The 25,993-nt window shown below is 40.6% G+C and overlaps 1 protein-coding gene across 1 annotated transcript in view; it reads left to right on the plus strand.

Moving 5' to 3' along the window:
• Positions 1-6,199: 6,199 nt before the first annotated feature.
• Positions 6,200-25,993, plus strand: part of SLC44A3 (solute carrier family 44 member 3) — a 40,598-nt gene continuing 20,804 nt past the window's right edge. The window contains exons 1-10 of the mRNA XM_053950545.1: positions 6,200-6,319; positions 6,423-6,530; positions 9,026-9,168; positions 9,598-9,734; positions 11,154-11,247; positions 12,619-12,788; positions 13,268-13,357; positions 13,988-14,112; positions 15,806-15,992; positions 24,143-24,308. Coding sequence (XP_053806520.1) covers positions 6,200-6,319; positions 6,423-6,530; positions 9,026-9,168; positions 9,598-9,734; positions 11,154-11,247; positions 12,619-12,788; positions 13,268-13,357; positions 13,988-14,112; positions 15,806-15,992; positions 24,143-24,308 — 1,340 coding nt within the window. The remainder of the gene's footprint in view (positions 6,320-6,422; positions 6,531-9,025; positions 9,169-9,597; positions 9,735-11,153; positions 11,248-12,618; positions 12,789-13,267; positions 13,358-13,987; positions 14,113-15,805; positions 15,993-24,142; positions 24,309-25,993) is intronic.

Genomic DNA, 25,993 nt, shown 5'->3' on the forward strand with positions numbered 1-25,993 from the left:
TGAGGTATCTTGTGCTTTCAAAAGAGACTTCCCTCTAGTCTTTGTAAAGATTCTGCTACTTATCTTAGTGTTGATAAAAAACACATTTCCCTGGTCTCCACCCAACTAATGAAAAGATCTCATTGTTTTCATTCAGAACTAGACCTGACTCTGCAGGTCACAGATATTTCTGCAGACTCCATGTGGTTTGAAAGCCTTTTTCAATCCTGTTTGATTTGGGTTTATCCTAGGTTATTCCATTCTCTGTGCTGCTCATCCTTCCTTCCATTTTACATAATTTACAGAACAAGCCATCCTTTCCCAACCTTACAAATCCACAGCTTTCACTTCTCAATTCCTCTGAAACTCGAGCAATTCCCTTCCCTGGATTTTTGAGGGGATGTTTTGAATAGCAGTGTTACTTGCCTGTTCTCTGTATTGAAACACTCAGATGTACTGGCATGTCTGCTCTTTGGACCAGAGAGGGACATTAACAGCCCTGAAACACAGAAGCTGTTCCAGTTCAAGCTCTTTCATCTTATGCTACCCACGCCATTTACCAGTCAGAACCCTGGGCACATCATAATTCTAATTTCCCATAAAGGTACAGCTCCAGCCTTGTCTGGCTTGGTAGGTAATGTACCATGTGATCCTGAAACACTGATTCTCTTGCTTTGTTCTCAAACCTTGAAATGAGTCACCTGTAAAGTTTATTATCAAGTTCAACTCAGCAAACACTTTTCTAGGGTCAGGCTGCACTCTAGCTTGTGTATTGATGGGAATGAAAGGGCTCTTTGTGCAAATCTCTGCATGCTTCTGTGGCAAGTGGAACAAATTAACTTTGTGGTATTATACTCATTCCTTGAATGATTCATATGTTTCATATAAATCACAGGAGGGATGGTAGTTTGTAGCAGTAATCTATAACTATAGAGGCAGTAAGATGGGCACACTCCATTCTTCTAGACCACTGGCTAATCTACTCAATAATCATTATCCTGAAATAAAAATAGACCTTCTCAATGCATTGGAAATATCCAGAAGAATTTGGTTAATTAATTTGGCAATTAATTTGTTAAATTCAAGTGAGAAGGATGAGAAATGAAACACTTCAATAATCATCAAATTACTAGAAAAAATATTGTTTATTTTATCTTTTGTGCATTTTCATCATTATATTTATAATAGAGTATTTAGAAAGTCCAGCTGTAAATATATGATCAGGTGGCGTTTTCTAGATGAGCAAACAGAAAAGCAAACATGGAGCATCATAAAGAAACTCACTCAAGTCATCAGAAGGATGGGACTCTTTAGATGCATAGGACAGAAGCCTGCCAGTGGATCCAGTGGAGCAGCGACAGAACTGGCAGGCTGATCAGAAATCTGGCTGACTGCTTTGGGTTGTTAGCCAGGCCTGAGACTGCTGGGGCATTCTCAGGCCAACACAGGATATTTGCTGACAGGAGAGGAAAGGTGATACTCTGCTTGTGAAAGGGAGTGGTGGCAGACCCAGATTCTTTTGATCACTCCCCACAGTCTTAATCTTTTAAGTACCTTCAAGATTTGTGCTATGGCTTGTTTATGTCCACACAGCTTTCACTATCTACCCTCTTCTTCCCTGGCCAGTTTTATGCCTCCCTATACTAGTTCAAGCCTCCCTTAGCTCTCAGGTTCCTACTTTTTTCAATCTTGGCCTCCTTTTTTCAGCCATTTCCTCCTGTCTCTCAGTCTCATTCACATCCAGCCCCACCCTTCCCTCAAATCCTGCATGCTGTCCCTTGCATGCCAGTCCTCCCTCTACCTCCTCTCTCTGGCAGCCATTCCCCCACTGTCCCAGACTTCCATTTTACTTCTGTTTCTGGTGTCTTTGCCTAGCCAGTCCTGGCTTTCAGTCTGTTACTGTGGCTCAAAAGAGGCATAATGGCCCACTGTCTACAGCCTTAGGTTAATGCTTTCATGATACTCACTTTTGGAATCCCTAATCCTTCTCAGAGAGCTGCTAGGTCCTGCTTTCCTTATCAAGCAAAGTATTCCTTATCAACTCCAGGAACCTATTTAGCAGCTATACCCAGTTCTCCTTTTTCTTTACATTCATCTCAGGACCAGTCTTTGTCCATTGTGCCTGCTCTCCTTCAGGACAATCACTGATGTGAAGGCAAAACAGTTAAAATACATGACAGGTCAGAAGCACATTTCAGAGTTGCCCAGACTGTCTCAGCCAGCCCTGGGTGCACCATGCAAGCACAGCCTACAGATCCCTTAGCTATGAAGCTCATCAAGTTGACTGAGCATACACCATGATTTATCAAAGTGGTTTGGGTAAATATGGATGAATTTTTTCAAATATGAGAAAAAGCTAGAAGCATTTCTTTCTCCTTGTCCATTAAAAATCTCTAATCCAAATAATGTGTAAGAATTTCTTTAGTACTTTCCAAGAAGGGATACCATATTGGCTGGTTCTTTAATTTCATTCTTAAAAGTGAGTGAATAATATGTGCTGATGTTTTCCAAAAATCTTCAGCATCTGCCATGAGAAGTTTCATACTGAATGGTTCAAGTGAGACAAGGTCATAAACACCTGGTCTTAGAATACAAACCTGACCAGCAGCTTGAGCATAATAGGAGGCATTATGTTCAGTTTCTGGGTGTTACAGTTCAGGATTTTCCAAGCACAGCTACCTACAGAGAACAGTGCCTGCCTGCTAAGCTATTGTACATAAGCAAGATATTTGAGAGCAATGGAAATTATGCTCAGCTGCACCTTCTCTAATTAGGCAGAAAATGTTTGCTTTTAAGCTGAGTTTCTCAGTTGCTGTGTCCTGTTATTAAAGTAATTGGTCTCTGTTCCTTGTCTGACCCAGAAGGGGATACAGATAGGGATAGTCATCTCGCTTAACCAGTCTAGCAAGGAACTGTTTTCATTTAGCACCTTCCTCTCCCAGTCCACATTCCTGCTCCAGTTTTCATCAGGTAAGTTTCTTGGTAAGAAAGTTGAGCCCTAAGTGCAGGCAGCACCAGGACTCATTCTCAGTCAATAAACTACGCTCATAAGAAATAATTAGAACTTTGTTATTAAAGCTTGGAGTCAGGAAGCTTGATTTCATGTTTGGTTTTTTCTGTATATTCTATGTGACTTCATGAAAAACAGAGAGTTGAAAAATGCCCATGAATTTACACTGCTGCTCATCTCTGTTGCTGATACTGATAAACATGTCTGAAGATGGTTAACATGTAAAACATCCTTTAAAAACGACAAGTAGTCTCAGAAGTGTAAATGTTAATCTCCCTTGTTGTGGTTCCCCCACTGCAACACACCAAGCAGGATGAATGGTAAGAAAATTTAAAAATGTCTTAAAACTCAAATAAATCACTGTGAGTTCCTAGGTACTCCAAGACTGTAAATATTTTCTTTTCCTTTACAAGAAATGTTACATTCTTGAGAGATCAGTGCAGACTTATGAGAGAATGTGGATCCTCATTATACTAATCTCCCATGGAAGTGGCTGTAGTTGGATACAAGATTGAAATGAAGATATTTATTTTATAAAGTCAGCATCTTGTCCATGTAGACCAGGGGACTGAGACCAAAGGCTCCAACATGGGCTTCTCATCAGAGAGAGAGAGAGAGCACAAGGCAGTGGATACCACTCTGGCCAAGTCATTAGTGCTCACAAAGAAGGAACAGTTCTCTAATCTGATACTCTTTCTCCAGAATTCATTTTCATCTCCTTTCTGTTTCAACACTACAAAATATCACTTCTAAAGCTCTCTGCTCCTCACTGAGTGCTCAAACGACTCAGCTGCAGAACCAGGCTCTATCCTGTGAAAGTGGTAAGACAGAAAATCCAAAATTGATCTTTTGGGCAATTTTTGGCAGGATTGGACAAATAACAAGCGAGAGTTTTTGGTATTACACTTTGGATGTGGGTGTTTAAATCTGTTATCCATCTGAGCCTTGCTTCCTGGTATTTTCTTCAACTGTAGGATGAGGATCCTCATTTCATACTGGCTCGTCGTGGTGTGAGGTTCTGTGCACCCATCTCAAATGCTGAGAAATCTCGAAACTGGGAGCCGAGCCCCACCTAGTGACACATGATAAAAGCACTCAGCTGCTACTAAGTAGAATAAATGTTTTATTTGATCATGTTTGAAATTCAGGAAAAAAACTTAGTACAATTAAAATATTTCATTTACAATATTTTTTTTTAAATCCTATTCTAATTGTGAGTTATTTTCTAGCATTTCTGAGATAATTGCTTCTAGGCTAGCTGAAGAAATAAAAGAATTTTGATTGATATTGCTCAATAAAATCAGGCCTATACTGCTGATTCCAATTTTTTTACATGAACTTCAGTTACCTGGATTCTGGAGTTTATTAAAAAAATATTTGTTCCACTTGCTGTTTTCCTCTATTCACAGTAAGAATGGAACACAAAACTTAAAGAGGATCCTTCAAAAAGTGCCAGACTAACAACAAAATATTAGCATGTGATGATAGCAAGTCATCAGATTCTAATATAGGCCTTCATCACTGGCATTGTTCTTAAAGATGATTTTTCTTAATCAGATAATGATTCTTTCTCAGAATACTTTTTGTCTAGGTTAAAGGTTATTAATAATTTTGGTTAGTTTTCTTGATATAGTAAAAAATTGAACTTATAAAAAAAGATTAAGTTTCATATGAAATTTCACATTTGCATTTCAAGGAAAAATTACTTTTCCCACATATTTTTGAAGTGCAACAGCACAGAGTGAAGGAAAATCTATTTTCTCTATTTAGGTTTTATAAGCACAAAACTACTCTTTCAGTTTTAGAATTTTATTTTAATTTTCACCCAAATTCTGAAAACCCCCCAAAACTGATGGATAATGAGCATTAAAAGATAGAATGCTGATAAAGACAACTATGAGCTGGCTGGTTTAATAAATCCTTTGTAAGGCAGTTTTTAGAAATCTTTCCTGCGGTGTTTCTTCAGAACCAGTTCTTGGGAGGTGGTGGGGGTGGGGTGCATGTAAATTTAAATCAGAATTGTAGCAGGTTCTGTCAAAACAGTTAAAATGTCAATTTCAGAAACATTTTATGACTTACCCTTTTGGAAAAATGTAGTTATTTCCAGTCAGCTTAGAAGGACTCTGAAATGTTCTGGGGCAGAGATTCATTCTTTCTTATAAAAGCCCAGTTTCTGATTTTACCTATTTACTTCCATCTATGCTAGTTTGTCACCAAGGTTTCATGCTGCATTTTCTCCAGAGAACTGGAATACATTGGCTTTGTTTTGCTTTCTTTTTCTAGACAAGACTAGCTTAGTTCTGTCTCCTATACAAGATGGACCAATTCTTAAAAAGTTTCGCAAAACAGCTTCCATTTAATTCAATTTTATTTCAGTTGCAGATGTTGTGTTACTTCTTAAAGAGGATACTTATTTGTTCCACTGACTGTCAGGAAGATGACAAAATCATACTTTTAACATCCTTCCAATTTGCAATTTTCTCTAAATTATTGAGCTGAATTTAGTGAATATAAAAATAGATTGGCAACAGGGACAGCAGAGAGAAAGCATGCTATTAAAAGTGGCTAATAATTCCCACATTTCTCAGTCATCTGAGTTACAGGGATTGACCTAATTCGGTGTTATTCCTGTTGTTGCACGTTATTCCTGTGCATACAAAATGCCTATGGACATAGATGAGAGTATGTATAGCATAATACAGCACGTCAGCGTGATGTATCTGTACAAACAACAGCCAAAGAGAAGCTGAAAAGGATCTATGACTGACTGTATATCGGTAACACAGCTGGAGCAGCCAAACGGGTACCAGCGTCAGTGGGCTTTATTTGCGCCGGCAGTAACAAATCTTCAGCTATTCCCAGAAATAAGCTAATGAAGGGTGAAATATAAACCTCCCATCCTGGCCGGGGGCCCTGTATAAACCTGCGGCTGCGGAGGAGCTGCCGGAACCCCCGAGCGCCGGTCCCGGGAGCGGAGCGCCCCGGGGCAGCAATGTCGCTCTCTCCCTCCCGCCGGCGCAGCGGCCCCGCGGCTCCGGCCGGAGCCCGGCCACAGCGGCGGGCGGAGCTGCCGGAGGTGCCACCGCCCGGCCCGGCCCCGCGGCGCTGGAGCCGAGCCCCGGGCAGCCTCGCCCCGCCGAGCCGGCTGCGCCCCGGGCCCGCCCGCCGCCCCCGCGGAGCACGGCCCGGCGCGGCGCGGCGAGCGCGGCCATGGAGCGGCGCGGGGGCCGGCCGCAGGGGAGCGCGGCAGGGACAGCGGCGGGGGCGGCGGCACAGAGCGGGGGGCAGCGCACCTCGCTACGGCACGGCTGCCAGGTGTTCTCACTGAGGGTGCGAAGCTACGCGATTGCTGAAATCTCCTCCCCTTGGAACTTGAGTTAATTTCGCAGGAAGTTTGGTCTGTTGTTTTCTTGAGCTTTTTTTTTCTATTTAGGACTCTGGAGATGGTGTTTCTGAGCTACGGGAATGGCGACCAGCCGTTTACAGAAAGTGCACGGACACTCTCTGGCTGCTCCTCTTCTGTCTTTTCTGGGCTGGTTTGGTAAGCACGCATGTTTGTTTGCTTCCTGGAAGGACAGATCCGAAGTTAGCGGGGCTCTGCATAGTGTTACACTAAATCTAAACTGAAATTGTCACGGGTACAGGTCCCCAGGTTTGCCCAGGGATAGCTCTTACCTTTGTGGTGGCGCAGTGCTTTACTGTGGTCTCAGTCACACTTCTAAGTTCTGCCCATGTGCTTTAAATACCATGTATACACAGGGCTCCGTTATTTAGAATTCGCTTTTTTTTTTTTTTTTTTTTGTAAATCACTCCAGGCTCTGACTGGGCTTTTTTTCCCTACTTATTCATTGTAGCCTTGATATCTTGCAACATGTGTCCATCTGATGCTACATTAAGTCACTATTTTAGAGCAGTATGCAAGCTTTTGGGAGAAGGCTTTGTCTTTCTGAAGAAGGAATGGGTTTTTTAATGATATGCCTCAGTCTACTCAGGAGTCTCATAAATACACTTTTTAATTCCATGCATAATAACTTTTTAAATGGAAGCTAATGCAGAATATTACCTACCTACATATTTTGCGTACTGCATAAATGGAAGGTGAACTTTGTGAGCAGGATAGGGGGTTTTTACCTGCTGTCTAATGCTTACTGCTTTGATCAGTGGAGGGGATGCCACAAATGAAACCAGTCAAATGGTAAGGATTTAGGATTTTTTTTTTTGTTTCTCTCACTGCTTTTATTGCTCACTTTCTATGAAATAGCTTATCGCATGCTTGTATTTGTTTTCTTGTATTTGATCCTATTTTGAAAAATGTTTAAAAAAATATAATGACATTAATCTGTTCACATAGTGAAAAAAATTGGAATCACCTTAACAGCTCTGTGGATATGGGTATCATGGCCATGTGCCCCTGCAGCTATTACTCTGTTACTCAACAATATTTATTGCTTTTATCCAGCATTCCGCATTAAAAAAAAAAGTCACCTACACAGTAGACCTGTAATGCCCATATTTAGAGGGCATTTCACCTTGAACCAGAATTTTTCTAAAAGCCTTTTTCAGTTGAGTTACAGTGCCAGTTTATTTCTTGTTTTCCTTCTGAGAACATTTTAATTATTAAAAAATACTTGCTCAGTAAACAAACTGGATCTGGATATATTTTGTTATTGTAACAAATCACGTCCACAAATATCCACTAACATCACATGTTAGCTTGAATTGAGGAATCTCTACAAAGATGTCCACATTGAGACAGCATTAGCATGCCATCATAATTTTTTAAAAAATCTGAACTAGTTAAGACTGCAAAATAAGAGTCTACTATAAGCAAAAATGAGATTGCTCTCAGAACTAAGAAGCACATTGGTACATGTTTGTGTATGAGACATGTTTTTGCCCAGATCCAATCTTTAGTCACAAGTACTAAAAATAGAAAAACAGATAAAGGCTCCAAAGCTGAAGTTAGAAGGCAGTTGTGCTGGTCTGTGCAATGTCTCAAGCACAGCTGATACTCAGCTGTATTCATTCAGAGCAGCAGTGCTTCATGTGGGACTGGGAAGCCTTTCTGCAGCCAGCAGTTGGCACATAGCCACAGAGCTCAGTGATTGTCCTTGGTGTGTGTGAAATGTGACTTGCACCCCATGGGACAGAGGAGAGGCTTGCATCACTGAGTTCTTCAGTAGCTGGAGTGATGGGGAGATAAGCCTTGGGTAAAGCAGTACTCAGAACTTCATTTTCACAGAAGAACTCCTGCTTCTTGGCACTTGCAAATGTTCTTTCCAATGATTGTTTTGGCCCTCACGATATACGGGAGGGTTTAAGCTGCATTGCTGGACAAGGTGTTTCATTTTAACTAAAGATTGCTGCTACTTGGCCAGCAGAAGCACTTAGCTCCCTCTTGGGTTTAGAAGAAGATGATCTACTGGAACTTTGATCCAGCAGCAGAACTAAAAGGTCAGGGCAGTGTCACCTAAGTGCACAGTGTGACTTTCTCCAGGTATTTCACATGTGTTAAAGAGTGCTCCTTCCTGAAATTTCAGGTAATCTCCATTTTAAATGTATTTTGTGTTTAGAAATACCTCTGATTAAATTCACTAGCAGCTTCAAGGGCCCATCATGGCAGCAGTTCTGTTATCCAAGTGTGTCTTGAAGGTCAGCCTGTAACATGAGATGCAGTGAGCACATGAAAAATTACCATTTGAGTGATCTTGCCTAGTGACACACATGAACATCACTAGGGACAGTGTTTAGTACCTTAGTAATGCTTTCCTCTTATTTTAATCAGGACCTCTTTCTTCTCCTGTGTTATTCTGCTTAATTTATATACTTTCAACAATAGATGAAGGGAAACTCTAAGGAAGCAATAGGTCTAAAGTTGCCCATGTGACTTGCTCTGGCCTTGTGCAGAGGGGTGAATTTTAGATTTAAATGTTTGCAACCAGCAGGCAAAAATGTATGACTTAAAAGAAATATTTATTGAATGGGAAGGAAAAGCCATAGTAGCATGCTTTCACATTTAAAAAAATATTTTAACAGATGTTTATAAGTGGCTATGCTGTGGTGGCTGGTGCTGCAGAAAGACTTGTGCTTGGATATGACAGTTTTGGGAACATATGTGGTCGGAAGAACACTCCTGTAGAAGGGGCAAATCTTTCTGGATTGGACATGACTAATAAAAAGTAAGTGCATCAGATAATGTCTAAATAAATCAACTGTTTGAGAACTTAGTAAAATACACATCTTCTAGTTGTCAGTCATATACATCTGTGAATCTATACACTGTTGTATTGAAAGGCAAAAAAAGTGCAGAAGAGTGAGTGAAATTAAAAAGCTAAGAGAGAATTTGAAAATATGCTGCATTGTTATGCTTTATGCAGCTGCCTTCTTAAAGAGGATCTTAAATGGGATATCAGCCAAAAAGGCAGTCATTCTATATGGCAAATCTTTCTACTTAAGGTGTTGCACGTTGAAGTTCTCAGTCATTCCACTGACTCATTTGGAAAAAGTGTCACTTGCTTTGTAGCACTTTTAAAAAAGGATCAGAATTTAAACTTATGAAAAAACAAGAAAGCTTGTTTTTTCAGAAGAGGATCTTTTTTTCTTTCTAGGTATGTGTTCTTTCTGAATTCATGCAGCCTGGAAATACAAAGCCTCAAAGTCACTCCACTTTCCTTGTGCGTGTCAAGTTGTCCACAACAGCAACTCAACTCTTTGGAAGATCTACAGAGTTTTGCAAGGAATAATGGTGTGCCACAGGGAATATGAGTACCTCAGTGTATCTGTAGAACAGTTGAGCAGCTCCCACTTTGTTTTAGTTATGACTCTTACACTAGGGAAGCATATCTTACCATTGATTTTCTGAACATTCATGGTAACAGAAAATAAAATGTCTTGTTTCTGCTTTATTTCAGAACCATAGTTTCCAGAAATGTTACAGCTCTCTTATGTAAATTAGAAAGTTGTTCATTAATTCCTGCAGAGTGCTGAGATTATGTAGCAGAAAACTGACTGTTGCTAATGAACTAGTGAAGTTTGGTAGGGGTGCCAGTAGGTGACCAGAGTTCATATGTTGCTTGTGACTCTTGTCCAACTGGTTCCTTTAAATGTAATTAAAACTATGGTGGAATTATTAATTCCATGAAGACACAAGTGGATTTATCCCTCTAGGCATCAGATCCCAATGTTTGTTTTTCCATTTTGTTTAGTTTAACCCCTGATGGCAACTAAGTACCCCACAGCCACTCACTCCCCAGCAAAACCAGGACACACCTTGAAATTTTATTTGATTCTGGTGTCCAAGATGAAATGCTGTCAGAAGTAGCTGTTGTGTGAAAGAAGCTCCCATTTATTCATGTCCAACATTTAAATAAAATAATCTGTAGCCTAAGCCTTATTTCATGGGGTATATATACTTCAGACCATATGAATATTAATGGCTATTATTGCTGGAGGCCAGTATCCCATTCTATTTTTGTTTTGCTGTTTTATTTGGCAGGGATTGCTATTTAAATAGGCAATATTTGTTTTAATTTAATTTTGAGGTAGTTTGACATAATTTTGTATCTGCAGAAAGCTGTAAACACATGTGAGATTATAGAAGTATTTTCAGTCTAACTAAACATAATTGCCTCAAATTCCAGCTAAAACTGCTTGCATGTTTATGTCAAGGCAGGGAGAAGTCTTGCATTTTGAGTGGCTTGGAGGTACCCAGCCTTTCTTTCCCAGAAGTGCTATCTAATGGAGCAGTGTTGTTAGCAGAGTACCTGGAAATATTTCACCTAGATCCCACCACATGTTCTGGATACAGATATAGTCTATTCTAACTCAGGAGGACCTAGTTCTGTTGTAGCTTCCATCATTTCAAGTTTTTCTCTAGTCCTAGTGAGCAAGGATTAATAGCCAGGAATGGCACTGTGGAGTAAACAGTGTGCTTGCCCTCCAGGAACATAAGTGGTAGCTGTAGTTAAATTGAGAAGGCAAAATATTCTTCAGAGATTGGTTTAGATTTACTCAACTACCTAATTTGCTATTCACATTCCCACTGGAATATCAGGGATGAAAATGGCCTGGTAAGGGATCAAACCAGAAGTGCAAACAAAACTTAGCTGTTTTTTCTCTCAAATTTTTACTAATCTTATGTCACTTTTTTTGGTTTTTTTTTTAGGTTCTTTTCTTTGTGTTTACAACCTGAATATTTCCAGTTACACACTAAATCCAAAGGCAGCTCAGCTGTGTCCCACACTGCCAGTTCCACCAAGGTAAGAATGACTGGGTGCTTTACAACCTCCTTCAGTCCAAACAGCTTCTTACAGATTGTTACTTTCTCACATTTTGTATTTGACTTGATGCTTCACAGTCAGGAGGGTTTTGCTTTATTTATTTTTGTCCATGTATCCTTACAAGTTCTTTTATGTGCCTGTGAACATGCCAGTGTCCTGTCCCACAGAATAAACAAGGACTGCATTCCTTCCATTCCTCTACTCTTTATTCCTCTACCCTTCCATTCCTCTTCCTTTTCCAAATTAGGAAAAAGCATTCCATATGAGGAACAACTTAGCTCCTGCACAGATTTTGCTTTCTCCCTCAATGCCAAGGATGTGGTCTTTGGCCTTGCTTCTTCTCCTGAGCCCAGAAATTTCCATCAGAATAATTTTATAGCCAGATGGCTTGAAGGATGGATCTGTGGATGTTGCTGTCTTTGTCAAATCTGGCATTTGTGAGTCAAAATTCTTAAAGCCATGATTTTAAGTTCCATTGTGTAATGAAAATACAGCAAAGAATTGGAATCTCTGTGTTTGCAGAGCTAATTCATCTGCTCTGAACAGCAGAAAATAGAAGGACAAAGTGATGAGAAAAGAGCAGGAGACATGTAAAAACATTACATACAGTGGATCAAAGGACAGTGTGTAAATTGATGAAAAAATATGGCATGTTTCACTTATTTCCTCAACTTTCTAGGCCTTTTTTGGTTTGTCAAGGAATTCAGCAAAGTTATTCATCTTGCATAGTAATATTACATGGTAGAAGCCAAGTGAGTTAGTGACATTTTTAGCTGTTGATAAAAAAACCTCTTATTTTCAGGTATGACTTTGCCATTGACTGTTGTAGGGCAGCACTGCCAAAGTGGTACAATAAATATATGCAAGAAGCTTGGCTGGGAGTGCCAAATAATTTTGTATAAATATTTGGTGCTGTTAATTGTACCTTGCAAACATTGTTTTGGTGTGGCTTTTAGAGTGCTTAAATATCATAAAAACAATACAAAGTATTTATGATCTAGAATTATCTACAACAGCATAGGTTACAGCTATGTTAGCATGAACTTCATTTTTACATAAACACATGGGAGCAAAGCAGGTGAAGCCAGACTAGGATGGGAATAGGAGCTATGTGCTGATGGTGATAGTTAATGAGAGAGTTGTTTTTCTTTCCCCAGGCTGATCTTGAATGGATCTGTTCTGGTATAGTGATACAGGCTTGACACTATTAGGAGTTTATTTTGCAGATGACACATAAAACTACTCTTTATAGCAGAGTGCTCTCTGTGGAGAATGGCAGCATGGATCTCTGTGGATTTTAAACTGTCCAGTAATTAATACTTTTTACCACTTTTGTTTTCAACCTTTCAGTAAATCCTTTCCATTATTTCATCGCTGTGTTCCACAAAATCCTGAATGCTATTCCAAATATGCATCTGTCCTAATAAGAATGGTTAATGAAATGGATGTTTTTCATCGAATTCTGAGTGGAATATTGGCAAGAAGAGATACTGTGATAGGACTGAGTGTCCTTGCACTAGGTAAGGTTATAAGTAAAAAGTGAATAATGATATTCAATTAAAAGGTTAAAATGTTTCTTATAACTCTATATGTTTAATTCAAAAGTGGACTTTTTTCATATTTTCTGGGCACAGTTATTTTTTAAGGGAGAGTGATCAGATTTTATCGGAGGCATTTCATAGATTGGTGAAATGCAGATCTCTATCAGATTCTGTGTTCCATTACATGGTTATATACCTCATTTTGGGGGACTGTAAGAAATTGTTGATGAAAAAGATGACATCAGCATGAATACTTGAACTTAACTCTTACATAAAATGTTACATAAAAGGTAGTATTTCCCATGGTGAAATATATCAGCTATAAGTTTCTTATTATTTAAGTTAGAGGTAACTGTGTGCTTTAAATGTTAAAAAGGTTGCCAGCTTTACTAAATGCTGTTGCTATTTATATTTAAAATAAAAAGGGTTGTAACACTCAAACTTTATGTATTTTTCAGCCTTCTCTTTGATAGTGGTTTTAGCCTTCAGATTCATTCAGACCCTCCTCATCCATACTCTGATTGCACTGGTTGTATTCGGGTTGTTGTGTAAGTATATTTACTGTTTCACTGTACTGAAGGATTAGCAGCTGAACAAACAGCTATCCTTTATTTCCGTGGCCATCTCAGTAACCTTCAGCTTACCATGGTCATTTCCAAGCTGAGGCCTGCTTGCCTTTTGGTGCCAAGGTCTGGCTATGCTGTTCCAGCTGCTGAGTGTTAGGATGATGGTGATGTTTATTGTTTTTATAGATGCCTAGAAACAACATTTCTTTTGGCAGATGAATGCAGTTATGAAAATGCTACTGTTTCAAAGAACGCTCAGTGAACTCTTACACTGCCTGCTTTAGGAAGGCAGAACCATAGGAATGTGTCTGGCTAAAGCTTGTCATTCCATCAAAGTTAGCATTGTATCTCCACAATGAAATTACATGCCTGAGCCTTAGGATAAGTGCAAGCAATCCAAATGTTCTGCTGCGGTTTTACCTCAGACTGACAGGCCATTATGGGAAGATTCTCTGTGCTCACTGATCCTGTGCCTCACTTTGCTAACTGGCAGCATTCCCAAGCCCTGTGGGATGGTGGGGAGGGCAGGGGATGGGAAGGGAGGCCAGGCAGGCGTGAGCCTGCCAGCAACAGCGTGCCCTGCCTGCCCTCACGCTGCTCTGCTCTGCTCAGTTGTCTCAGGTGTTCTCTGGTGGCTCCATTATGACTACAGGAATGACCCCAGCACTGAACTGGAAACAGAAAAGGAAAATGTAAAGTTCCTTCTTGGATATGCCATCTTCTCAACAATTGTCACTGTAAGTAGCATTTTGCCCTAAGCAATGGCAGAGGCTGTAATTTGAACACTTGAACTACAGTGGTTCTGCAACAATAAAAATAACTCCTAATTATTTTCAAATTGGAAAATGAGAATAAATTCTGAGATCATCTTACACTCATTCACATATAATCATAAACTAATAGAATGGCTTGGGTTTGAAGGGACTTTAAAAGTCCCTAGTTCCAACTAGATTTTTAGGCCCCCATCACAATTACAAAAATAATTTTATAAATTCATTGTGAAACTTGTTTGTCAGCCTTGCCATACTTCAAACCTATAAAACTGTGTTAGTGTTGTTGGTGTAAAAATGCAAGAATTGTGTTCCATCCCCATTTTGTGCTGCATCAGTTCAGTGGAGAATCATGCTGAATATACACAGGGGCACTGGCTGAGTATGGACATGAGATCTGTGGATTCACCCCACCCTGTCAGCAGGAGAAAGGGGTGGCAGCTCTTTGAGACAATGAAAGGGATAGTGAAACGCAGGCAGCAGTGTCTAGTCCTCAAGTTATGGGGTAAAATCCAGTTTTTCTCTCATTGACCTTGTTTTACAACAGAAAATCAGAGTGTGGCTGGCAACTTCTGAAGTGATTTTTTCACTCTGATGTTGCAATGTTAAAAGGAGCCATTGCTCAATTTGAGGCTACAGTCAATTTGTACTTCATGAGACATTTGTGAAAGCAGTTGTCCTGTTGTCTTAGAGATGAGTAAGATCCATATGGAATTTGCCAGATCTGAACAATCTGGCAGTTTACAGTGACAAATATAAATGTGTCACAGATCAGATTTTTTTTTATATCCTCTATAAGTTATGACCTTTTTACATCTGCTGATACTAAAGAGGTAAGAAAAAGTTTCTTTGAATGCTTGTGTGTTCCAGTACAACTTACTCTTGTTTGCAGAACTGTGGGAACACCCACTGCTGCAGGTTATGCTTCTCGTCAGAGCTGGTGGCTTCTTTCCAGAGCAGGCAAGAAAACCAGTGAAGAAACTGCCACTGATTGTATTTATTGTTTTAAAGATTCCAACCTCTCTTTTAATTGCTGTTCATAGTTCTTTGTCACATACAAAGAATTGGGGAAATTTTGGGATTTTTGACTTGGGGTTTTGTTATTGGCAGGTTGGGTTTTTTACTTTGGGAAGATAATAATTTATTTAAATAAGTTTTCATTTTATGTCTGCTTTGCTCCTATACACACATAGCTCAAAAATTAGTTTGGTTGTGGACTGCAGGAAAGGACTGGTTCTCCTACCATTGTGAAAGTGAACAGTGGCAAGCTGGCCTGAGTAGAAAGTTTAAAATTTCATGACATGCAGGGTATGTGAAAGCAATGTGTAGTGTATAACGTACGTTTATGTTTGCTATAAAGCAAAACAGACAGTTTCCATTAGATGAATTAAAGTCTTATGAATCCTATTTTGTTCAAAAAAAATCAGCAACAATTATTGTAGGAAAATAGATTTTAATGCACAGGCTCTTTGAGAACATAGGCAATGTCTTGGAAGGACTTTCTAATGTGTAGTTGTCGTGGTTTGACATGGAAGATGTATAAATTGCTTTGTTGTCATGTCTTTGTGAAATCTGTATCCTCTGATCCTACATTTGACAACTCTGATAATTTTCTTGAGGTAAAACCCCTAACAATTTGTCTTTTTATTTCCTGAAACAGGTTGTTCTGCTCTGCCTTATATTTGTACTAAGAAAGAGGCTTCCGTTCTCTGTACAGCTCTTTCGAATTGTTGGTAAAATCATTGGCAGAATTCCTTTCCTCCTGTTCCAACCACTCTGGACCTTTCTGATTCTCATTGTGTTCTGGGTATTTTGGGTTGCTGTACTGCTTAGCTTAGGAACTGCAGGTAAGTATATGCTTTTCATGTTTTTGACTGAGTGCTATCCATTTCCTAAGTTCTCTTTTTAAATGTGGGACCTCCTGGTGCTGATGTACAAAATGTGGGCTAGCATTGTTACACAGCTGAGATACATGTTTTTGTTTTGTTTTATTTTCCACTTGTTGGAGTCTTTTTCCTTGGCCTTTTGTTTCCAGATGTTGACTTGAGTTTTGTTCTTCCTCATTTACTTGTTAATAGATGGTTGTAGGTACAGTGTATGTTTGGTGTACTTAAATGAAGAAAGTAACAGGAAGGAAGAGACAGCTTCTAGTGCAAATGTTACAAAATGAGGATGTTCATCTCCTCTGACTATAAACAATGTTGAATTGTCACAGAGGCAGAACATTACTTTGGAGCAGTAGTTCAGTGACAATTGCTATTATTTGGACTAGTGCAACAGTACTTGGATTAATCCAGTGGTTCTTGCAGCTGCAGAGGAGGTGCTCTGTGGAAAGAGTCAAGCACTATAAAAGATCTGGCAGAACAGGTTTTTAGTATGGAAATGGTGTTACTGAGGGATATATCACTGTAAGATCTGTCACTGATTGAACCAGGGTAATTTGGATGCTGTTCCTTGGCCCAGCACCATGCCATCCAAGTGAAAGACAGGTTGTCCTTCTGTGGAACAGCACTCAAAGAAGTGAAGCTAAACTCTCTGTAGCTCTGGGTGTAACTCCTCATATACACATCAGCCCCTGTCCATGAAAAGAATTAGGATGTGGGGGCTGGTATTTTTTCATTTTAAATTTCTAGGGCCACTGTTAGGAGCCAATTGCTATCTTTTGGGTCAAAGCTGATGTAGAATTAATGTCAACAGAGACCATTGTTTATGGGTTTTCTCTTTTCACAAACTTGGCAGTGATTTCTGTGTGGAAAACCAAATGCAGTGTAATTCTTCAAATGCTTGGGTGTTACTGTTTTACTTTGTGTTTCCACCACTGCTTGAGACCGTGGCTGCAGTAACTCCTTAGGACAGGCTTACAGATCCCTACTAGGCCAGGAAAGCCTCCAGCCTTGCCATAGCTGATCCCATTTGGCAAAGCTGGATGTATTCCCTACCTCTATGGATCAGATACTTCATTCCTCTTCCATCATAAATGCTTCCATCTCAGTTGATTCTGGCTCTTTACAGGACCCACTTCACTTCTAACATGAGAAGCTGTCTGAGTCCATGCTGGCATTGCAAATCACACCCATTGCTTAGGCTAGTCTGGCATCTGTTTCCCTCCAGCTTTCATTGGAGAGTTGTGCAGATTTCCCAGTCCCTGTTTCTGCTGCCTGGAGTAGCTCATGTCTGTTAGGAATGGCTGCTTGGAGCAGCTGCTGACCTGCTTCTCCTGCAAAAGGATCAGATCTAGCATGGCCAAATATCTGAGCTGCAGTCTCTTTGTGAATTGTTCCTCCTCATTAAACAGTCAAGCTGGTGCCCTTTGCTTTAGATGTCATGCATATTCCTTCTCCACACTGCTTTGAGTTAGATTTTCCCAATATAGAAGCAGCATTGTGTGCTGAACACAGTTCTGTGTTTGTTTTTCTGCAAAATCTTTATGCCATTTATGTATGGATCAGCCAGGCAGCACTAATTTTGAAACTGGCCTTATGGGATACGTTATCCCTGCTTCAGACCAGGCTTTATAGAAAGGAGCATCTCCTGAGCTATCAACCAACTGTTAATTTCATGTACCTGCTTGGATCAGATACAATTTAAGGTAAACATTAACTGTAGTAAATTTAGTAATAGGACAATAGAATTAATTATAACACATGGATTTTCTAAATATATAATTAACAAGAACTATGAGAGCAAATATTACATCCTTGGTGTTAAATCAAGCTGACTTGATCTTAATATGCACACATAAGGATGTAAATCTTGCCCTTATTATATCTACATTTAGAAAATGCCAGCTGAGTCTGTTATATTCAAAAGCTTTTGGAAATGAAGCAGTCATTAGAAAGGTAGAAATATTTTAGCTCATTTAACAGAAGAAACTTCTAAGAGATTATAAGAGCAGGATAGGAAACCATTTGGTATTTTCTGGATGCTTTTACAGACTTTGCAGGAAAATAGTGACTTGCACATTATATCCAAAAGCAAATTCCACATATATTCACAAGGGAATAAAACCCAATGAAAACTACTTTTGAGATGCTTTTTATGCTTTTTTCATGTTGTGCCATTTTCCTTCATTGGTTATGTTCTGTGTTTCTTGCTAGGCATTTTCATTCAACTTTTTTTCTTTTTCCTCTGTCTGCTTGGAGAGTAGGATTCAAACAGTTTATGACCTGCTGTTACATTCATAGTGCAGCACACAACTCCTGACTCAAAGGTATTTTTTGTCTTCTCTCTAGCTTAAAAGGAATGCTGATATTTCCAGCAAGTGATATAAACTGTATAGAGGACAGCATAAACTTACTGCACAGCAGAGTGAGGATAAAGTTTCAGTTTTGAAAGAATTGACTTTTCTCAGACTTTGCATAAGAAGGGAAGGTCAATATATTGCTTTTATGAGCAACCTAGTAAAACATAGATTTTGACGGAGGTATTTTGGCAGGGTATTTTTAGTGCAGATGTCAGTCCTTATAAGATCTTCCTGTTAGTAGCATGTTCATGTTTAGAAGAGTACGTGTGCATTTGATAAATAACCCAAATCACTTCTCCGTTAAAACCCGAGCTGAATGCAGATGGGAAGACGCCGCTCTGTGCCGGGTTGTGTCTCTGCGTGGCTGGGCGCTGTGTCCCGGCCGTGCCCATGGACGCAGTTTCGGGAGCGGTCGGGCGCTCGCCGTCTGCCGCTGTCCCCGCAGCAGCGCCCGCACCCGCCAGGGGGCGCCGCAGCCCGCGGGGAGCGCCTCAGGCCCGCCCGGCGGGGGAGCCGCTCCCGGGAGCCGGGGGGAACAAAGGGCGGCTCGGCCCGCCGTGCTCCGGGAGCGGCCAGCGCCGCGCCTGACCTGGCCCGCCGTGCTCCGGGGACGGGCAGCGCCGCGCCTGAGCCGGCCCGCCGTGCTCCGGGAGCGGCCAGCGCCGCGCCTGACCTGGCCCGCCGTGCTCCGGGGACGGGCAGCGCCGCGCCTGAGCCGGCCCGCCGTGCTCCGGGGACGGGCAGCGCCGCGCCTGAGCCGGCCCGCCGTGCTCCGGGACGGGCAGCGCCGCGCCTGAGCCGGCCCGCCGTGCTCCGGGAGCGGCCAGCGCCGCGCCTGAGCCGGCCCGCCGTGCTCCGGGAGCGGCCAGCGCCGCGCCTGAGCCGCCCGCCGTGCTCCAGGGCTCGGCCAGCGCCGCGCCTGAGCCGCCCGCCGTGCTCCGGGACGGGCAGCGCCGCGCCTGAGCCGGCCCGCCGTGCTCCGGGGACGGGCAGCGCCGCGCCTGACCTGGCCCGCGGGCTGAGCGCACGGACAGCTCCGTGTCAGCAGGATTGCTGTTTGCATTTCCAGTCCCTTACGCTGCCTCAGATGTGTTCTGTGATTCAAATCTTGGACGACGAGCACTAAACGAGATTTGGTATTAAGAATATTCCGTTAGGCTATAGCTCAAATTTTCAGCCCAAGTATGAGTCCTCTGAAATGCTGTCTGTTAAAGCAGCTCACCATCCGATAAGCTGGGGGTGGTTCTGCTGTTCTAGGATGGCATAGCCACATATAATGACAAATACACCCAGTACCGTCCGGTTAATAATGTAGTGACAGGACACCTTTGGATTATTTATTAGTTTTCTACAATTGTCCTGTAAGTGGAAGACATTTCTTTTTATTTTGATTGTATGTTTTATTTTGAGTTTTGGGGACTTTTTCCACCACTTGAGAGTACTTCTCTGAAGATCTCCAAAGAGATGCTTTCTCTTACAGAGCAATTTGTAATATTTCTTATTGAGAAATAGCTGCCTGTCTAGGATTCAGCTTGTAAAATATAGGTGGTGATTTTCTTGGGTTTGACACTTGGACATTTTCTTCTCACAAATATATTTTCTGGGGCTGTGCAGGCTGTATTTTAAATGCAAATATACCAAGAAAGCTGAAAAAATAAAATGCTTACAGAGACACTAGTCTTTTGTCTAATACAGAAAGATGGGTAAATGAAATTGGCTTGCTGCTGTGCTGCACCTGTTCTTAACATTTTCTTTGAATCTGCACTAGTTATATAATATTTATGGTGTCACTGCATCTTAACAGCTATGGAGCACTTGATCCTTGCTTCAGCTGTGGCACACCTGATCATTATGCGACCATGCAGTCACCTTATTTACATCTCCTCCAAAAGTTAGTGTTACTGTGAGAGAAAAAAAAAAACCACAAACCTAACTTCTTGGGAGCTATTGAAAGCTATAGCCCACACTGGAAAGGTACTTATGCACATGACTAATTTGAAACACATGAATAATCCTATTAAAATCAGTGGGACTACTTATGCATTTTAGGGTAGGCACCTGCCTAAGTACCTTGGTAATTCAGAATCTGTAAGAGCAGCAGAGACTCAGTGAATTCCAGACCTAGAAAACTAGGAGAAATGCCAAGACTTCATGAGACTTTAGGTAGCACAAGCAGTGGCACCAGTTAGAACCATTAGCTGGCTAGGAATGGAATTCAGCTGTTCTTTGGAAAAGCTGATATGTCCTAGGGTTATTGAGTTTTATTGTTTGCACTTGCCAGAGTGCAGGGGCTGTGAAGTCCACATGGTGTAAATACTGTGAATGTAGGATGAGAAGGTGGTGTGATTTTTTTTTTTTTTTTTTGTGTAATGAAGGTGCATTGTGAGGCAAGTGAGCAGCAAAGCTGCCACATAAAGCCATGCAACAGCAATATGAGCAATAAAAATGTATTTCCTGCAGGGGCCTTGACATTCCAATTACAGTCAGGTAGCTTACCTGTAAATACCTTTACATGAAAAAGCACAAAATAAGATAACACAATAGATTGTATTGCAGGAAGCCCTAAGATCCAGTGTTTGATTCCAGAACCTTTCCTCACAGTGGGAGGGGCACAGCATATTTTCATGTTAACAGGAACTGATAAACAGGCTCTCAGTATTTTCTTGTCAGTGGCTCTTTGTTTGTGATAAGGAAATTGCTGGACTAGACTTCCCAGGAATTTTTGTCTCTTACAACAGCCTGTTGCTGCAGGCATCAGCAAAACCTCAGAGCAGCAGCTGCTGAACAAGGACATCTGACCTGAGTCTGTCAGTCCCAAAATGTAGCTGAAGGTACCGCACACACCCACCACTGACTGGGGTCCCAATGCACTGCTGTGCTGGCTGCCAGAGCAGCGCTGGGCTGCGAGTCCCACAGAGAAATTCTCCTGGGTTCTGCTGCAAACACTTGGCCTGTTTGCATTGTTAACATCACTTCTTTTGAAGTATTGGCAGCAGATCAACACTTACACTGATCAAAGGCTTCCAGATTTGGTGAGTCAGATGTAGGGACTTCAGTTCTTTATTGAGTTGTTAATATCATCGCTAACAGTGTATGGTACGCTGGGAAGATTCGTGATTGTGTAGTTGGTGAAAAATATTCTTTTGACAGACTAAACTATATTTCAGGGCTGTGTTGAAAAAGTTTGTTTGTATCAACAGATGGATCATAGTACAGTGATGAGGAAAATGGCATATACTTTTCTTGACAGGTTATTGAGGATAGCTTTAAAATTTATCTGAAATACTGATATAGAAAAATAGCCTTGCATGTAGTTCTGTTGACAAAATCAGCTATGTCTGGTTGGCCCAGAAGACAGGAAATCAAACAGAGATGTTTATATAATTAAACAGATTTTTGTGAAATAACAAAACTAGTTTACCCTACCTGACCAGCAAAGTGATCGAAGGTCAAGTCACAGGTGGCTCTGCCTGATTTCTGTGCAGCTGAGCACAGCACCATGCACATGTACAAGTACAAGGTTATCCAGGAAATACAAAGCCATTACTGTTATTACTGCAGGTGGTTATTTCAGTAGGCTGGTAAAAAGCAAACAGGATTAGCTTGCCATATGAGCATTTATCAGTCTTCATGACAACACCACTGAAACAAAGCCTGAACAGGTCTATTTTGGAAAAAGAAATGTTCAGGTGGATTGTATGGTGGAAAATGTCCTTAATTCTGCTACCAAATGGTGTAATGTCTCTGCATGAAAATGGAGAGGTAGGACACCTTGTGTCTCACTGACATCTTCTTTGCCTAAGTTCCCTTAGTGAAGGCTGCAGGCTGTGGATAATGAGTGTATTTGGCTAGTTGTGAGTGCCTCAGGAAAAGGCAGTCTAGAGCCAGTGGAAGAAATATGGGAAATGAAAAATCTCTTGAATTCAGAATTATATGGTGCCTCACTTGTTTTAATGACTTAAGTAAATGATTATATCTTCAAAAACTCCCCTTAAAAAATCCTCACTTTTGCAAACTTAAAACCAGTGAAGCACAGGATGGGGAGGAATGAGGGAGAGTTTGTGAGAAGAGATCTGAGTAGTAGCTTTTTCAAACCATCAAATATCTTCACAGACTTAAAATTTGTTTGAATATATTGGAGGCACAACAGTATTTCTATGAATGGCCAGCCATAGAGCACTGTTCAGCCAATATTGTTAACCTCTCTGAAAAGAAAATATCTAGAACATATGTCTGTATTTATATATCCATACAGCATTTTTTTATCTTTCAAAGAACTTTACAATAATGTTGCAGTGCTACTGTGGGGTAGATGGATATTTTTCTTAATTTACAGGCTAAAAGACCTTGCTTCTGAAAACTTAAAAAAAGCTTGTTTAAACCTGATGGTATTGCTGAAACAAATCTTTACTGTTTCTACTTTTAGTTATTCTTGAGTAAGAAGTCTGTGGCTGTGGAAAAACAGGCCAGAAAGGAACCATTTCCTAGATAGCTTTGTATATGTGGTGGTTTTGAACTTGAATGTGATGTGTTGTCCTGTAGGAGAACACAGAGTCAAAGAATCATTTAGCTTGGAAAGACCTTTAAGATCATCAAGTCCAGCTGTAAACCTAACACTGCCAAGTCCACAAAATGAATACATGAAGTATTGAAGCTTAAGTTATATTGCTGTTTGAGCAGTAGTAGCCAATTCTGTCTCACTTTGTTATTCCTTCATGGAGTTGGAATAAGAAACTACTCACCTCCAGAGATTGTTTTATTTGGTGAACATGTTTCTCTTTAAGGTTAGTAGACTTAAATCTTGGTAAAATAAAATATTTTTTAAAATAACATGTTGGGAACCTAGAGACCTTTTACTAGGACCAAGTTGTCCTAATGCCATTATCCCCTGACTACCCTCCAGAGTCAAGTGCCACAAAAGGATTGCACAGAAAAAAGGTCTGATTGTTGAGGAATCTGAGTTGCCCCCACCTTTTGTGAAAAGCCATCTATGAATACGGAACAAATTCTTTGTTGGTAACAGAAGTGGAAGGAATGTTTTTAGCTTGGATAAGTTAATTTATCCATGCTCCTAGATACAGTAGTAGCATTGGAGCATGTACTACCATACAGATGTCTGCTTTTTTCCCCGACAGAAAACCTACGTTTATCTGCCTGTGTTTTGCATAGCAACTGCAAAGTATAGAGAACAGAAAACTAATGGCCATGGATCTGATTAGTAATAGCAATTAAAATATTTGGTTTGTTTTGCTGCAACGTTATGTTTTGTATCCTTAATATTTTTCTGCAGTCTTTCTTTCTGCTTCTTACAAAAAAACCACTAAAGCATTTCATAATTATGCAGTTATTTCAAATTTGAATAATGAAAATCGGGGTTTCATTTACTTCTGACTTATTTGATTACTCAATTCTTGAGTAATGTGTTCTCTGATATCTTTACTAATATGTACCTTTCCTCTTTCCTTTGTTGGTAGCTGTGTCTCAATCCCAATTTAAACACAGTCTTTTGCTTTTCATGAGATTTTATTTTTCAAAATCCAAGTTGAATTATAAAATGTTGTTTCTCTAACTTTGTTAGAATAGACAGAATTAAATAGCATCAAATTAGGTTTTTTTTTTTTAACTTTACTGAAGAGAAGTTAAGAGAACATGCACAGAAGCACTTCCATGTACTTCTTTGTCCCTGTCTCCCTTTTTCCTTTCCCCCCTTGTCTGGCATGTTATAATAACACAGTGGTGTGATCCCAACTTCAGGTACTGCACAGTCCACTTCGGGAGGACAAGTAGAATACAGAGCTCTGTCTGGAATTTGCTACATGGCATGGTATCATTTCGTTGGCCTTATCTGGACTAGTGAATTCATTCTTGCCTGTCAGCAAATGGTGATTGCTGGGGCAGTGGTTGCTTGTTATTTCAACAGGTGAGTGCAGAGTTGCCCCTGATAGTTTGGGGGATTTTCCAGCATTTACTTTCAATCTTTTTCTAGGCAAAATAGTCTTAATTAGAATGCAATTTATGTCGATATCAGGAATCCAATTTAATATAGAATAATGTTGCTTGTTGCAAGATCTTGAGTAAGATTTTACAAAGTGCATGATATTAATGTGACTCACCCCTGCTCCTAGAGATGCTGGGCCAAACTGGGCCTTGATATAAGCCATTGGAGCTCTGTTGGTTCTAGGGGAATTACCATTTGGAAGGCACAGGTTGCATTGCACCCTTTTCCAGGAGACTGCATTAGCTCCTAATGAGAAGCAATATATTGTTCCTTGGTAATTTCATGTATTCATGGGCAGTTTGACCTCTTTGTAAGTGTTCATCCCTGCTTCGGGTTTCCATTTGTTCTGCCTGCATAACTGCTGGTCTAATATTTTTTTTTCATTCTGTGCAGATATTTTCAGTTAACTATAAATGCTTTAAGATGGTAAAGGTTTAGATATATGCAAACAAACTTCCTTGGCTATTATATACCCTGGAATGCAAATGTAGATGAAACAAGGAAAAGTAAAATGAAATAAAATTGGGTTGATACACTCATTGCAGGGGAAGATTTAAATCTCACAATATGTTGTTGAGATTTTGGACAATGAAGAGAGCATTTTCCTGATTAAAATTTTTCCTCATGAGTATTTTATCAGCTATCTCATCTTCAGTGCTCTGTTCTTCTATGGCCAGTGATGAGAATTTTCTGCTCTGTGAAAAACTATGGCATTTTAAGGCATTTCTTCATTTTGTATTAGAAGAATATAATGATAACCTCAATTTGTTGGAAAATTAACCCTTGAGGAAGGTGACATGAGATTGAGATGGGGAGCCTGGGTGGAGAGAGCCTGGGGCCCTTGGAGTGGGGGTGCTGCTGCCTAGGGCCATATGGCTAGGGCAGCTGGGAAGGATGGCTCTAGCCTTCTCCAAAACTTAGAAAGCAGGGTTCTGTGGATCGTCTCCAGGATGTGTCCTTGGGTGTTTCACTCAGTGATCAAGAGGCTGCTGCTGGAAGGTCTCCAAATGGTGTGCTCCCCAGTGCCCAGCAGAGACACCAGCGCAGGCTCTGCTTGCAGGACTGGCTCCATAGGGTTTTCCTGCAGCACCTAATGGAGCTGTGCTGTTCCAGCCAAAGCAGCAAGGCTGGAAGATCGAGGAAGAGCAAGTTTCCACCCCTGGTTTAAGCAATCTTTTATCATCCCATCCAAAAAGCCAAGACAGGACAAGGTTTAACATGTGTATCAGGAGCCTGTCCCTGAGAGGATTAACAACACAAGAGCTGTGCCACTGAACTGGTGCTTAAGTAAGAGCAAATAAAACCTAAAATATTGCTTTTTAAAGCATTGAAATAGTTTTGAAAGAGTGACATAGTCTCACCATTCTATTTTACATGCTATAATAAGACCTGGAAAGGGAGGAACTCTCATTTCTGATGTAATTTTTTTTTTCCTACTGAAGCTCTGGAGCTCCCTTGGCTGTGCTGCTGTGGATAATGAGCTGCTCTTCTCTTGTAAGCACATTGATGTACCTCAATTTTAGTACTGAATGCTGAGGCACTAAAGGTTCATTTAAATTGGCTTGAGAAAGCACAGGAAAGTGAAGTAGTTCTGCTGAGTTCCTGAG

The sequence above is a fragment of the Vidua chalybeata genome, chromosome 9, assembly GCF_026979565.1.
Source record: "Vidua chalybeata isolate OUT-0048 chromosome 9, bVidCha1 merged haplotype, whole genome shotgun sequence".
Taxonomy (NCBI): Eukaryota; Metazoa; Chordata; class Aves; order Passeriformes; family Viduidae; genus Vidua; species Vidua chalybeata.